The 13,275-nt window shown below is 43.8% G+C and overlaps 1 protein-coding gene across 1 annotated transcript; it reads right to left on the bottom strand.

Annotated features, from left to right (window-relative positions):
- On the bottom strand, nt 1–5,647 carry LOC308586004 (interferon-induced protein with tetratricopeptide repeats 5-like). Its single transcript, XM_081192204.1, has 2 exons — nt 5,407–5,647; nt 1–2,147 (listed from the first exon to the last, which is right to left on the bottom strand). The coding sequence occupies exons 1-2, from the start codon at nt 5,409–5,411 to the stop codon at nt 704–706; spliced, it is 1,449 nt and encodes a 482-aa protein (XP_081048330.1). The 5' UTR covers nt 5,412–5,647; the 3' UTR covers nt 1–703.
- Between the last annotated feature and the right edge of the window lie 7,628 nt (nt 5,648–13,275).

A 13,275-nucleotide genomic window follows, 5' to 3' on the forward strand; every position in this document is an offset into this window, starting at 1 on the left:
CTCGTTTAATACCTTTAATTGTTGCAGTTCACAACAGCAATTCAAACATGCTATTAAATATAAGCAGCACTGAATTCCTGATAATTAAGCACTTATTTAAAAATGAGTGGACTCTCCTTCATTTGAGGTTCTTGTGCAGAGGCTGGATGGCCACCTGCCATGGATGCTTTAATTGACATTCCTGCATTGCAGGGGGCTGGACTAGATGTCCCTTGGAGTCCATTCCAACTCTAGAATTATATGATTCTAAAATCCACAGATTAGAATGACAAATGGTTATTATTGCATGCTGCTGCCAAATATAATCCAGTCACTTTCTTTGAATTAATTTGAGCTATGCAAATCTGTTTGAAGCAAAGTCAATGCACTTAAATTGGTACAGTTAAAATACAATCATTGATCCCCAGATACTAATTTCCACATATCCCATTTCTAAATAGGCCTGTACATTTCCAAATAAAAAAATCTGATGCAACGATCTCTTAAGGCATATATGTGTGTGGCAATGTATGGTAGTCACAGCAACAACATTAAAACTTGCAAAATGCCTAACTATTAGAAAGCTATCTTCCTCAGCTGAATTACTTAAAAGAAAACTCACAAGGAGCTACTGCCAAACAAGAAGTTTGTGACTAGTGTTGTTTTTTACATTACCTTATATTAACTGATAGGGAAAAGTGAAGAACATACAATTGCATGCATGTTACTTTTGTAAGGAAAGTCTTAAGTCCAAAAGGGCACTGAAATATTCTTCATTATCAGGATCCAATTTCAAGGCTCGTTCATAGCACTCAATTGCCTGCTGCTTTTCCCCATCAAGCTGGTGAATGAATCCACGGATGCCAAAACCCTTAGCATCTGCCGGATCTATCTTGGTTCTTCTTTCTATTAATTTCTTCAGGTTATATTTGCATTTATTTCTCTCAAATGATTCATTTTCAATCTTCAGCACAGCCAGATAATGTTCAACAGCCTCCAATTCTGATTTCTTATGGTATTCCAGAAAGCGCCCATAAGTGAAGTGGAGCTGCTGTTTCTCTTCACAAGTAAGTTTCCTCATTGCAAACACTTCCTGAAACGTCTCTTCCGCTTTCTGGAGCTCTTTCCCTTCTGCATACATGTTTGCAAGATCCAAGTGAGCATAGACAAATTTGGTTTTGTGCTCCACCACTTCTTTGAAATGAAAGATGCACAGTCTGATCAGTTCTGCCATCTTTCTTCTGTCTTTATATGGGTCTTTTGATAATTTGATTTTAAAATACTGTGCTCTGTAGCAAAGCCCCATCTGGTGATGTAGGAAGCCTGAGTTTGGTGTCAAGCTCAACGCCTCCTTCAAAAGCTCCAGGGATCTTTCCACATCACCTTTTTTCCTGTAAAATATGGCAGCGTACCTCAGCACATAAGGGATGCCAGAGAATTTGCCTAGCGCTTCTTCAATGAGCTCTTTTCCTTCTTCCACTTTATTAGTTTCCTGCAGCTTCAATGCAAGGATAGGCAGGAGAAAGGCATTATCGGGATTCAGTTTTGCTGCCTTCTTCAAGGGTTCCAGAGATGACCCTTCTGCTGCAGATTTTTTCCCATAATAATCTTCCAGGCGATATACTGTGATTGCATAGCCAGCATTATATTCTGGGTTTTCAGGTTCTTTTCCTAGTGCCTTTAAAAAGCTCTCCTTGGCTTTTTCATGATACTTTCCCCCAAATTTTAGGAGTGCCCATCCCTTTTCACCATCGATATGTGGGATTTTCATTCTATAGGGAGAGGCACTTCCATGTTCCTTGCAGGTTGTTTCCACCTTCTTTATGTAGCTTTGTACTTCTGCTAGTTTGTCCATGTGGTAATACACCCAGGCAAAGTTGCCCCATGTAATAAGGCTTGCCTTTTCGACTTCTTCTGGGTACTCTGTTTTTATACTCTTTTCAGCCTTCTGCAGATTTTCCAGAGCCTCTTCTTTCTTGCCATTCAAGTACTTCACATAGGCCAGCAGGTTATAATTTCTGACTTTGGACTTGGACGGTAAAAACTTGATCTGTTCAGCCATTCTTTCCTCTAATTCATCAAGATCAATATCTTCTTTCAGCAACCTCCAAGTAAAATGGCATTCAAGTTCCAAGAGGATCCGTTTTAAAGATTCCTTGGAAATTTCACTACAGACCATGAGGGAAGAGAAAAAAGACAGTCACATTTATATGCTGGAAAAACCACAGATCCAAGCATATCCTCATTTGTCATGGAAGTTCTTTCAGAACTGACTAGATTTCATTTCTTTGCCACATATGCATGCAGTACTTCAAATGGGAGAACTGCGAAGTTTCACAATGCAGCTGGTTCACGTCTGACCTGAAAGCTATCATATGTAGCTGTTACACATGTAATAAATCACCTTTCCCACATACTGAGGGTCTTTTTAAAGTTTTTTTCAAACGACAGCATATTTTTATTAAAGATTTCTTGGTTTACAAAAGTATGCGCAATGTCTCTTTTTTCAAGTTACATTTTCTACAGATCAGTTTCATTTGTCGAGACGTTAGTGTTACATTAGGAAGAAAGGGGGAAAGAGGTGGAGGGGGGCATAGTGAGTGGGGTTGGGTGGCAATGGTTCTATTCTACTTAGTGTATGTGTGGGGTTTTGTGTCAGTATCGTTTGTGCAGGTTCTCTTTACTATTCACTTACAGTCATACCTTGGGTTACAGACGCTTCAGGTGGCGTTTTTTCCGGTTACTGACCTGCCGAAACCCGGAAGTACTGGAACAGGTTATTTCTGGGTTTTGGAGGTCACACATGCACAGAAGCACTAAATCGCACTTTGCGCATGCGCAGAAGTGTCGAATCACAACCCGCATGTGTGCAGACACGGCGCTGTGGGTTGCGAATGTGCCTTCCGCATGGATCACATTCGCAACCTGAGCGTCCACTGTATTTGGTGTTTCTTTGGTGGTGAGAGAGGTTGGGGTTGGCCTAGAGTGTGATTGTTTGTTTGTGATTGGATGTGGTGAACTTTTTCCCCATGTGTGAGTGGGTTGGGTGGGTGTTTTTGGATCAGGTTAGCCAGATTGATTCGAATGCTGTTGGTGGGTTCTTCTTGTTGTCTTGTTGGGCTGTGTATGTGATAAAGGGTAACCATATCGGGGTATAGGTGTCTTCTTCTATTTGTCCCCTTGTCAGTTTCAGCTTGTTGGTTAGTTTTTCTAATAAGGCTGTTCCCCATACTATTCAATACCATTGGTCTATGCTTGCTCCTGACAGGTCTTTTTAAAGTTCGGTGTCAAGTGTGTCCAGAGAAAAAGGCTGTTTTAAGGATTAATAGCATGGAACAACTCAGATTAATCCTTTAGATCAGTTTTCCCAATTTGTGGTCTGTGTAATCCACCCAGGGGTCCATGGCATCATTCACATAATGAAAACTACCGTTATAGGGGGTCCATGGCTTAGCTTCTGAAAAAATAAGGGGTCTGCATTACGTAGCCAATTGGAAATCAGTGCTTTAGATTATTTTCTCATTTTAGATTAAAAAGGGAAACTACAATACAGTTTTAATTTTTTTTTTAATGCAGACTGTATTACTAACAAGAATTTGTAGGATTGAATTTAGCCATTCAACCTAATAGTTCTAAAGCAAACAAAGATAACAAAATGTTGGTGTGGTTTATTTGATAAGGGATTGTGAGGAGAATTTTAGCTAAAGGAGGAATGGCCAGTCTGGAGAAAGAGAGAGATACATATGAACAGCCTTCAGTGAATTATAGCTCAGTTGGTAGAACCTTGAGTGTCTTAATCTTAGGGTCGTGGGTTCAAGCCCCCATTGGGCAAGATTCCTGCATTGAAGGAGTTGGACTGCACGATCCATGCAGTCCCACTCCTATGAATGAGGTTCTGGGAGGAAGGTCAGTCTAGAAGTCCCAGCTCCTCTGTGTGAAGCATCAGTTTATATGGGGTCAGGTTAGGGTTAAAATGTACATACCACTTACTATAAAAAAGCCCTCTAACCTGTTTAGAACAACAACATAAATAATAATATCAATTTAAAATAAAAAAACTACCTTAAAAATGTAAAATACTGTATGACTAAACTCAATAATTTAAAACAAACAAATGAAATGCTAAGATTACAAGCCTGGGTAGGCTTGCTGAAACAAAAGAAAAGGCTTTAGTAGGCACTGAAGACAATACAGCAAAGTTGAGGCTTAGTGATGAAATTAATAAATAAAACCACATATTTGTGCCTCAGAGTCAGGATGGACGAAGCTAAGTGACAGACTGGAAGTAAACTGGTTGAAGATCTTATCGCCTCTTGGTTTAACAAAAAGGAGGTAAAGATTGACATGCAACTGAAGGCAACACCTGCTGCTCACTTGTATGCCAGGAGCCTGAGGCATTTAGCCAGTGATATTCAGGTAGTTCGAAAGTACATCAAAGTGCAAATAGATAAATAGGTACCACTCTGGCGGGAAGGTAAACAGCGTTTCCGTGCACTGCTCTGGTTCGCCAGAAGCGGTTTAGTCATGCTGGCCACATGACCGGGAAGCTGTACACCGGCTCCCTCAGCCAATAAAGCGAGATGAGCGCCACAACCCCAGAGTTGGCCACAACTGGACCTAATGGTCAGGGGTCCCTTTACCTTTATTCAGGTAAGAGAACAGGAAGTCAGGGTATTAGTTTGGAGAAAATAGGCATACCAGAAGGGTTACCTTGAAAGCATTTCAGAGAACGTGCCTCACCTGGCTCTGGGAATGGCTTATGTCTTTTGTTTCATGCAAATATAGTAGCATCCCGATATAATTTGAATTAAATGCACTCACGGGGTAGCCAACATGGTGCCTTCGAAATGCTTGGGGTACAATTCTCATCAGCCCTAGTGCCAGAATGGCCATGGATGATAGGAACAGCTGCTCAAAAAATCTGGGTTGCACCAAGTTGACTAACCCTTTTGTCATCTGTCCTCCCCTCCAACACTTGGAAGAACAGAGCAATTCCTTTCTTCTCACGCTAAGCAGATAGGAGAAGAAAACGTGCAAGAAACTGACACATAATCTAACTTGCTTCTGGTTTTATTTACCCAATCATATAGGTCAATTTCAGCCAAATTCAAGTTGAGGGCAAATTGTTTGCTTTTCTTTTAAACTGAGCTACCAGAAACTAGTTTGTACTGGAAATAAGCCGTCAATACCATAACCTTTTTAATCCACCTCTAGCTTTCAAATTAACAGTTACATTGGAAGCACAATTCTATGTTTACTCAATAGAGCTAACTTTCTTTTTAAAAGTGTGTTTAGCTTTGTTGTTTAGGCAGCAATCCTATGTAGTCTTGGGAGTAAACGCCACTGAACTCAGTGGATCTAAAACCATTTTAAGATGACAGAGCTAGTAGCCTAGAAAATCGAGAAACCCAGTCATTTGTTACTCACCCCATGCTTTCCAGATCTGTTATAAAATATACTCGGTCTTTTTCTCTCTCTCTTTGGCCCTGGAAGGGACTGGAGGTAGCCTTTCGTTAAAGATGAGCGAATCTTACTGTTGTTACTGATGTTTCCTTTTTATAGCTCTCTGCAGCACTGACAAATGTTTGCTCTCTGCTTGCAAAAAACGAAAGTGGAAAGTGAAACTTAGCTGCTCAAGAGGTAGGAAACAGAAACTTAGAAAAACAATCGAGAGGGTATGATAGAATGGGATCGGTTTCCTTTTCCTCTGATCCCATAACACTGTTTACACTAGACTACATCAGTGACAATTTTTTTGTCTGAATACTGTGCCCATGAGTGGTGGGGTGGGGTTCTGTGTGTTTGAAAGTAGAAGCTGTACTGATGGCTGCATGACGTATTTACTGTATTAATAAATCTGCCAAATCACAAAAGAAAAGAAAAGAAAAGAAAAGAAAAGAAAAGAAAAGAAAAGAAAAGAAAAGAAAAGAAAGCAGCATTAGAATTGACTTGATGGATCAGATTGAAAACCTGCCTTATTTTTCCTGACAAGCTTAACTTGCTGAAATTCCCTCTTCTGAAGAGTTTTTTTAAAGATGCTAGAGCCCTGTCCACTCTTTCACTTCGCCCTGGAGTTGCTGTACAAGAGAGAGGAAAGGTGCAATTTATATCACACAACTAGGGAGCAACAGCTGAATCCTATTTGTGCTGAAAAATAAGTGAGTCCCACAATAGGTGTATATATATTGCAGATTTGCTGCCTAAGATACACTGAGTACAGAGGGACATGTTTCTGTGTAAGGATTACACTGCAGAACTGATTTTCCAACCCTGTTTATTACATCCTCATTTACTTCTTTAAAAAGAAAAGAAAAATTTAAAATGTTTTTGAAGCAGGTTTCCCCCCCATATTGTCCACCAACTCCTCATCTTCTTTCTCACCCTTCCAAGGTAGCAAACCAATCAACAATAAGAACACATCTTTAAAAGCACCCACCCAAAAGCTATTTAGAACATTTTGAAAAAGGTTGACACATTTTCCCAACCAGGAATTTCAGGGTTGTCAGGAACGGCAACTTCCAGCCATCAAATGTGCGTGTCAGAGAGAGACATCTCACCAGAGATTGCATTTCACAGATGGGAAACCGCCACTGAAGATTCCCTGTAACAGGCCAATGGCAAACATGCAGCATCCATTGGTAGCACCACCCAGGCCTCACATGCCAATTGTAGGGTCCAAAATGGTTGGGGGAGATGCTCTTTAGGTACTTGTGTCCCTAAGCATTCAGGCTTTATATGTTAGTACTAGTACCTTGGGGGACATGGGTGGCGCTGTGGGTTAAACCACAGAGCCTAGGACTTGCTGATCAGAAGGTTGGTGGTTCAAATCCCCGCAACGGGGTGAGCTCTCGTTGTTCGGTCCCTGCTCCTGCCAACCTAGTCGTTCGAAAGCATGTCAAAGTGCAAGTAGATAAATAGGTACCGCTCTGGCGGGAAGGTAAACGGCGTTTCCATGCACTGCTCTGGTTCGGCAGAAGTGGCTTAGTCATGATGGCCACATGACCCGGAAGCTGTACGCCGGCTCCCTCTGTCAATAAAGCGAGATGAGCGCCACAACCCCAGAGTCTGTCACGACTGGACCTAATGGTCGGGGGTCCCTTTACCTTTACCAGTACCTTGAATTGGGGCTGGTAGCTCACTGCCAACTAATGACACATGGGGCGGATAGATACACAGGAAAAGAAACATTTTAAATAAGTCAGAAATTAGATTGTTATAACAAAATAATAATAATAAACCCTATGGAAAAATGGGTACTAAAATTTCCTGCTCTCTGGCACCATCTGGTGTTGCATGTTTATAGCGCATTCAAATTGTTTCTTTACTAATGTAGGTGAGTCCATGGTCCCATCAGGCTGACTCACTTACCAGCTTGGCAGCAACTTTCTGCACTAGCTGCAGATACTGTACCTTCTTCAAGTGCAGCCCCACATACAGCACATAATGGTAGTCCAGACTAGGGACAGGGTTCACTAGAGCAAGGAACATCTATAGCTGTTGAGTCAGCCTAATCTGTGCATTAACACTTGAAAAATGTGTACAGTTGTACCTTGGATCTCGAACGACTTGCGAGTCAAATGTTTTGGGTCCCGAATGCCGCAAACCCGGAAGCGATTGTTTCAGTTTGCGAATGTTCTTTGGAGTCCGAACGTCCATCACAACTTCCACAGCTTCCGATTGGCTGCAGGAGCTTCCTGCAGCCAATCAGAAGCTGCATGTTGGTTTCCAAACTGTTTTGGAAGTCGAATGGACTTCCAGAATGGATTCTGTTCGACTTCCAAGGCATGACTGTACTTTATTACCTTATGGTGCAGCTTCAAGAGCTATTTTTAATCCCAAACCCTGCCACCAATGTCCTGGATGGTTCATCTACTTTATAGGTCCCCCCCAATGCAGTTCAGACCTGACCCAGGAACCCAGGTCAGCACTTGTCTGTGTTGAAGGCAGAGATCCCCCCAGAGCTCAGGGTAAACCACTCCTCTGCGGTAGGAAGCTGCCACCACTCTTGTTAAAGTCCAGCTTGATCCCAGGAGATCCCTGAGTTGTATGCTGGACATCCCAAAGATTCCAAGAAGCAAAAGCTAAAGGGATCACCCCCTGCTTCCTGAAGCTTCAGGCAAAATTACGGTATCCTGGGTCTGAGGTACTGTTTTAGGCTTAAGGCTTTACCCAAATAACCATACAAAAGCGAAGTATACATATTTTATGGATAAGACTAAAATAGCATAGCATGAACCTGTAACCCAATAGGAATAAAAGGATTAAGAATAATATCGGCTAATACTGATGAAGCAGAACATTTAGGAACACACACAAATATAACAAAGTCTAGCTAAGGGCTTGCCCACACTTTCTCTTGCTCTGACACTTTCCCTCAGAAAAATCTACTGTTTACTGCTGAATTGAAGCAAACGTCAATTGGGTTTTCTGTGGACGGACAGCGCTAAAGAGTGGGTTTTCCCAGGGAAACAACAGGACTAACGGAAAACTGCTCTGACTTGTGCCTAGGAAACACAGTACAAGCAGAAAATCTCTTGGACCCATGCTTTTAGGCTGTTGCTCAAGGTGTCAGCTGGGAAACAAAATTCAGGGTAGGGGCAGAACAGGGGCAAAAGAATACTGCGAAGTAAATGTCTCAGTGCCCCCTTGCTTAGCACCATGCCCCTCTCTCCTCAGCCAGTCAAAAGACTTCTACTGTATGTAACTTTCCAGAAGCCCAAGTCTGGTGATGACCCCCATGCCAACACAGCTGAAAAACATTATTCCAAATAAAAAACTAGCCACATAGACCCTTGAGACACTGGCAGCAAATATCGGGGCTTCATAACAATTAGTTGAGGGAGAGAGAACTCACCCAGACGTCAAAACCCCTTTACTGAACCAAAGTTTTAAATTTAGAAACAAAATTTAGACAAGGGCCTGGCACAAGATCCAAGTACACTGACAAAGAGTACTCCCAGACTATGTATCTGTTCTTTCAGGAGAAGCGCAACCCCTCCCAGAACAGGTAATACACCCAGTTCCCAGACACGGCAACCACCACCCACAGCACTCGTGTCTTTTCTGGCTCTGGCTGAGTTTCTTGGCCGCATCCAGTCCCTCACTGCTTCCAGACACCTTCACAGCCTCTCTTGATTCCAACAGAATATGGAGCTATTGCCATGGTTTGTTGGCATTTGGAAGGTAATATGCTCCAGATCCCCTGATGATGGTTCCCAGTGCTTTCATACAAATTTTAAATGCACTGGAAGCAGAATGGACCCCACAAACCCAAAAGCCGTGGGGGCTGTGTAACTGTCTCCTAGCACGAAAGAACCATGTCACACATTGTTATTTCAAAAGGCCAAAATAGAAGCCCAAAACATCATCTGCAGTAAGCTTCATGAATTATAAACAATACTAAGATGGAACAAAATTAAAATTAGTATTAGTATTAAATTAGTAATATTATTAGTAATATTTGTATGGGAGTATTTACTTTCAGCGACATTATCAACTGTGTCCTTGGCCATACCCAGAGTATACAGAAGAGGATATTGGTGCCCTAACTATGTTTGCTTTTTCAGCAATCAGAGCAAATATTCTGAAACTCTGATTCACAGTCCCATATAAGATAACAGTATCGAATGGAGAATTCTGGGGGTGGGTGAATGTGGCAGCACAGTGATAATACAGCAAAAAAACACTAGTCAGGACCGAGGGTGAACCTATTTAAATCAATAAGTCTCAAACTCATATATCCACAGTTATTATTATTTATTTATTTTAAATGTCCCAAACCATTTGTGGTGATGGAAGTTTATATAGCTGAATGTCTTCTAAGAGGGCTTGCTGCAGACAGAGACACTTTCTGACTTGGCTTTGTTGATGTTGGTCAGTCTCCCTAGTCCAGGGGTCAGCAACCTTTTTCAGCCATGGGCCGGTCCACTCTCCCTCAGACCATGTGGTGGGCCGGACTATATTTTTTTGGGAAAAATGAATGAATTCCTATGCCCCACAAATAACCCAGAGATGCATTTTAAATAAAAGCACACATTCTACTCATGTAAAAACACCAGGCATGCCCCACAAATAACTCAGAGATGCGTTTTAAATAAAAGGGCACATTCTACTCATGTAAAAACACCAGGCAGGTCCCACAAATAACCCAGAGATGCAAGCAGGAGTGGAAGTGGGGATCTCTCCCCTTTGATGTTTCCACACCCCAGGGTGGAAATGAGAACTGCCTATATAAAACAATAAAGAATTTTAGCCTACTTGAGAAGCAGGAGTCCACTCAGAAAGATGTAACAGCATATACAGTAGTTTTTGCTTTAAGCTAGGACTTACTTTGTGAGAAAAACATGATTGCTGTCAGGGGAGTTTGTATAAACTACAGACCACTATCCCCATGATACAGATTAGGAGTGAAGTTGCTGTAATATTCCTACTTCCTTAAGCTGCTTCCACACAGCTCCCATGGTCAGCGGTGTTCAGGGTTGCACTCGCCTCCCTCCCTCCCCACAAAGGTCAGCAATTGGGATGACTACCTTTCAGAATAAGGAACCTCCAAAAGGAAGCTTCTGGTGGAATGAGAGGCACCGGCACCCACTCTGTTCCCACTGCAATTTGGAACCAGTTTTAGTCTCTGCTGATGCAGCTGTAGGGAATGCTAAAGAACAGACTTCTTTCTCCTTAAGAACTGCCTAGACAACAGCACCGCCTACTGACAAGGTTAGAATGTACATGGAAAAACTAAGATGAGGCTTTTCGCGCAGCATGCTAGCTTTCCCCCAGGCCGTGGGCATTTTGACATGAGGAAACTTACAGACATCCAATCCCTTCTCTGCAGTTGCTGAAATGCTACAGTGCTGGTGAGGGAAGGAGGGATGCATTTTCAAAAGAGGGGAGGAAGTGAGAAGCCACCAGAGTCAGAGAGAGAGACTTGCAGAGGGGGAGGCAGTTCCATTATCCTGAAAGAGGCCACCTGTGATGGCCTTGGAATCAGAGTCAGAGGCTGAACCTGAGGAATCCCAGCCTGCACAGGAGTCCCCGCCTCCAGGACCAGCTGAGCCGGGGCTGGGGCATGAGCCTGAAAGGTCCTCACCTGTGCTGGATCCTCAGGAGCAGACACCAGCTGAGTCTGCTCTGGCTCCGGAGGTGATCGAGGACCCATTGCCTGCAGGTGCTCCACTCTCAGCCCCATCAGGGGAAGGTGAGGTTGCCTCTGGGTCCAGTAACCCTCCAGCCTCTCCTGAGCTGCAGAGGCTCAGGGCAGAGAGGTGGAGGGAACTAAGTTCCCGCAGGAGGAATGCTCGCCTCCAGGCCAGGAGAGGCGAGTCACCTGTGGACCGGGACCGCCCTATGCCTCTGGGCAGATAAAAGCCAGCCAACCCAGTCCCAGGTTGCGGGAGCAACATTGTTGGTAACCTGTTCCTGTTGGCAACCTGTCCTGCTCTTCTGCCAGAATTCCTGACCTCACCCGACTTCTTGCCTTGGACCCCTCTTCAGCCTTGAAGACAGCCTCCATACCATACCCTCGACCTCAGACTGGACTCAGACCATGCCACACGGTAACCCCCCGGGACCAGCACACCACCCCAGTAGGTTGCTGGTCCCCCCCATTCTGTCCTCCAATTCAAATAGCCTGGATAACAATAACAACAATAACAACAACAATTTATTATTTATACTCCGCTCATCTGGCTGGGTTTCCCCAGCCACTCTGGGCTGCTTCCAACAAAATATTAAAAATACAATAAAACACCAGTCCTTAAAAACTTCCTTAAACAGGGCTGCCTTCATATGTCTTCTAAATGTCAGATAGTTGTTTATTTCATTGACATCTGATGGAAGGGCATTCCACAGGGCAGCCACCACTACCAAATAGGCCCTCAGCCTTCTTGGCAACAGCCCTACCGCTGGATTGAAAATGCTGCTGGTCAGTGCCAGGCTGGAGAACGTTAAAGCTGGCATGTAGGTGTGTTATTCTTCCTCGGCTCCGCCAGGATTATAATAGTAATAATTTTATTATTTGTGTTCCACTCATCTAACTGGGTTGCCCCAGCCACCCTGCGTGCCTTCCAACAGATACAAAAACATAACAAAACATTCAGATGTCTTCTGAAAGTTGTAGAGTTCTTGACATCTGATAGAAGGGTGATCCACAGGGTGGGCGCCACTACCAAGAAGGCCCTGTGCCTGATTCCCTGTAACTTCACTTCTCTCCACGAGGGAACCACCAGTAGGCTTTCGAAGGTGGACCTCAGTGTCAGAACGGTGGTGGTTCAGATCTTTTGTGTACATGACTGCCACAACCACAAATCCAATTTCATGCCTCTCGTTGTTGCAAAAATCCAGATTGCCAGATTACTCATCTGCTAGGTCAGTGGTGGTGAACCTATGGCATGCATAGTGGTGGTGAACCTATGTGCCCTCTCTGTGGGCACATGCGCCATTGCGCCAGCAGGGCTGTAGCTTCCGTGCTGGGGGTGGGGGAGGAGGAGGAGAGGAGGGCTCACGTGCAAGCAGGAGTGGAGGTGGGAATCTCTCAGAAGTGGAGTGGAAGCTTTGCGCTGAGAGATCCCCGTCTCCACTCCTTTTTGCATGCAAGTAGGAGCAGGATGGGGCAGCTCAGTTGTTGAGTGCCTAGCTACCTTCTTGTGGTGCAGGGGCTCTCAGATCCAGCTTCCGGGCTGCCTCCACCTTCCCCAACCCCAGCAACTATTCAGCCTGGGGGCTCCTTTAAACTTCTCCCTTGAGGGGAGTACAGCTGCGAACCCCTCAACAGAAAGTGTGATGGAGCCTGCACCTCCCCAGCTGAGCAGCCCCGATCCAACTCATTCCTGTGCAAGCAGCAATGCTGCCTAGAGGAGCAAGCAGGAGCAGGCTGGGGGGAGGGGTGGCAGTGACATCCCTTACCTGCTCGCTTACCGCCCGGCCCGCCTTCCCTCACTAGGAAAACGGAAGTGTGGCACTCAAAATGGAAGTTATATTCAGAACAGAGCATGTTCAGCTTCTGAAAAAAGTTCCAAAACTGGAACACTCATTTCCGGGTTTGAACTGTTCAGGTTCCAAGTAGTTCAAGAACTAAGCTGTTCGAAAACTGAGGTACAACTGTATTTATTTTTCTCAATGTGAACTGTGTTTATTTTCCCTGATTTGAACTGTATTTATTCCCCCACCCCCTGTGGTGATTTTCTTGAGTCAAAATGAGAGTACCCCTAAACATTTCTTTTTAGGAAAAAAAGCATTGAGTTATACCATAAAATTATATATCAATGGAAAGATAATTTAATGAAGAATATAATGCAACGA

This window comes from Podarcis bocagei, assembly GCF_964188305.1.
Source record: "Podarcis bocagei genome assembly, chromosome: 4".
Lineage (NCBI taxonomy): Eukaryota > Metazoa > Chordata > Lepidosauria > Squamata > Lacertidae > Podarcis > Podarcis bocagei.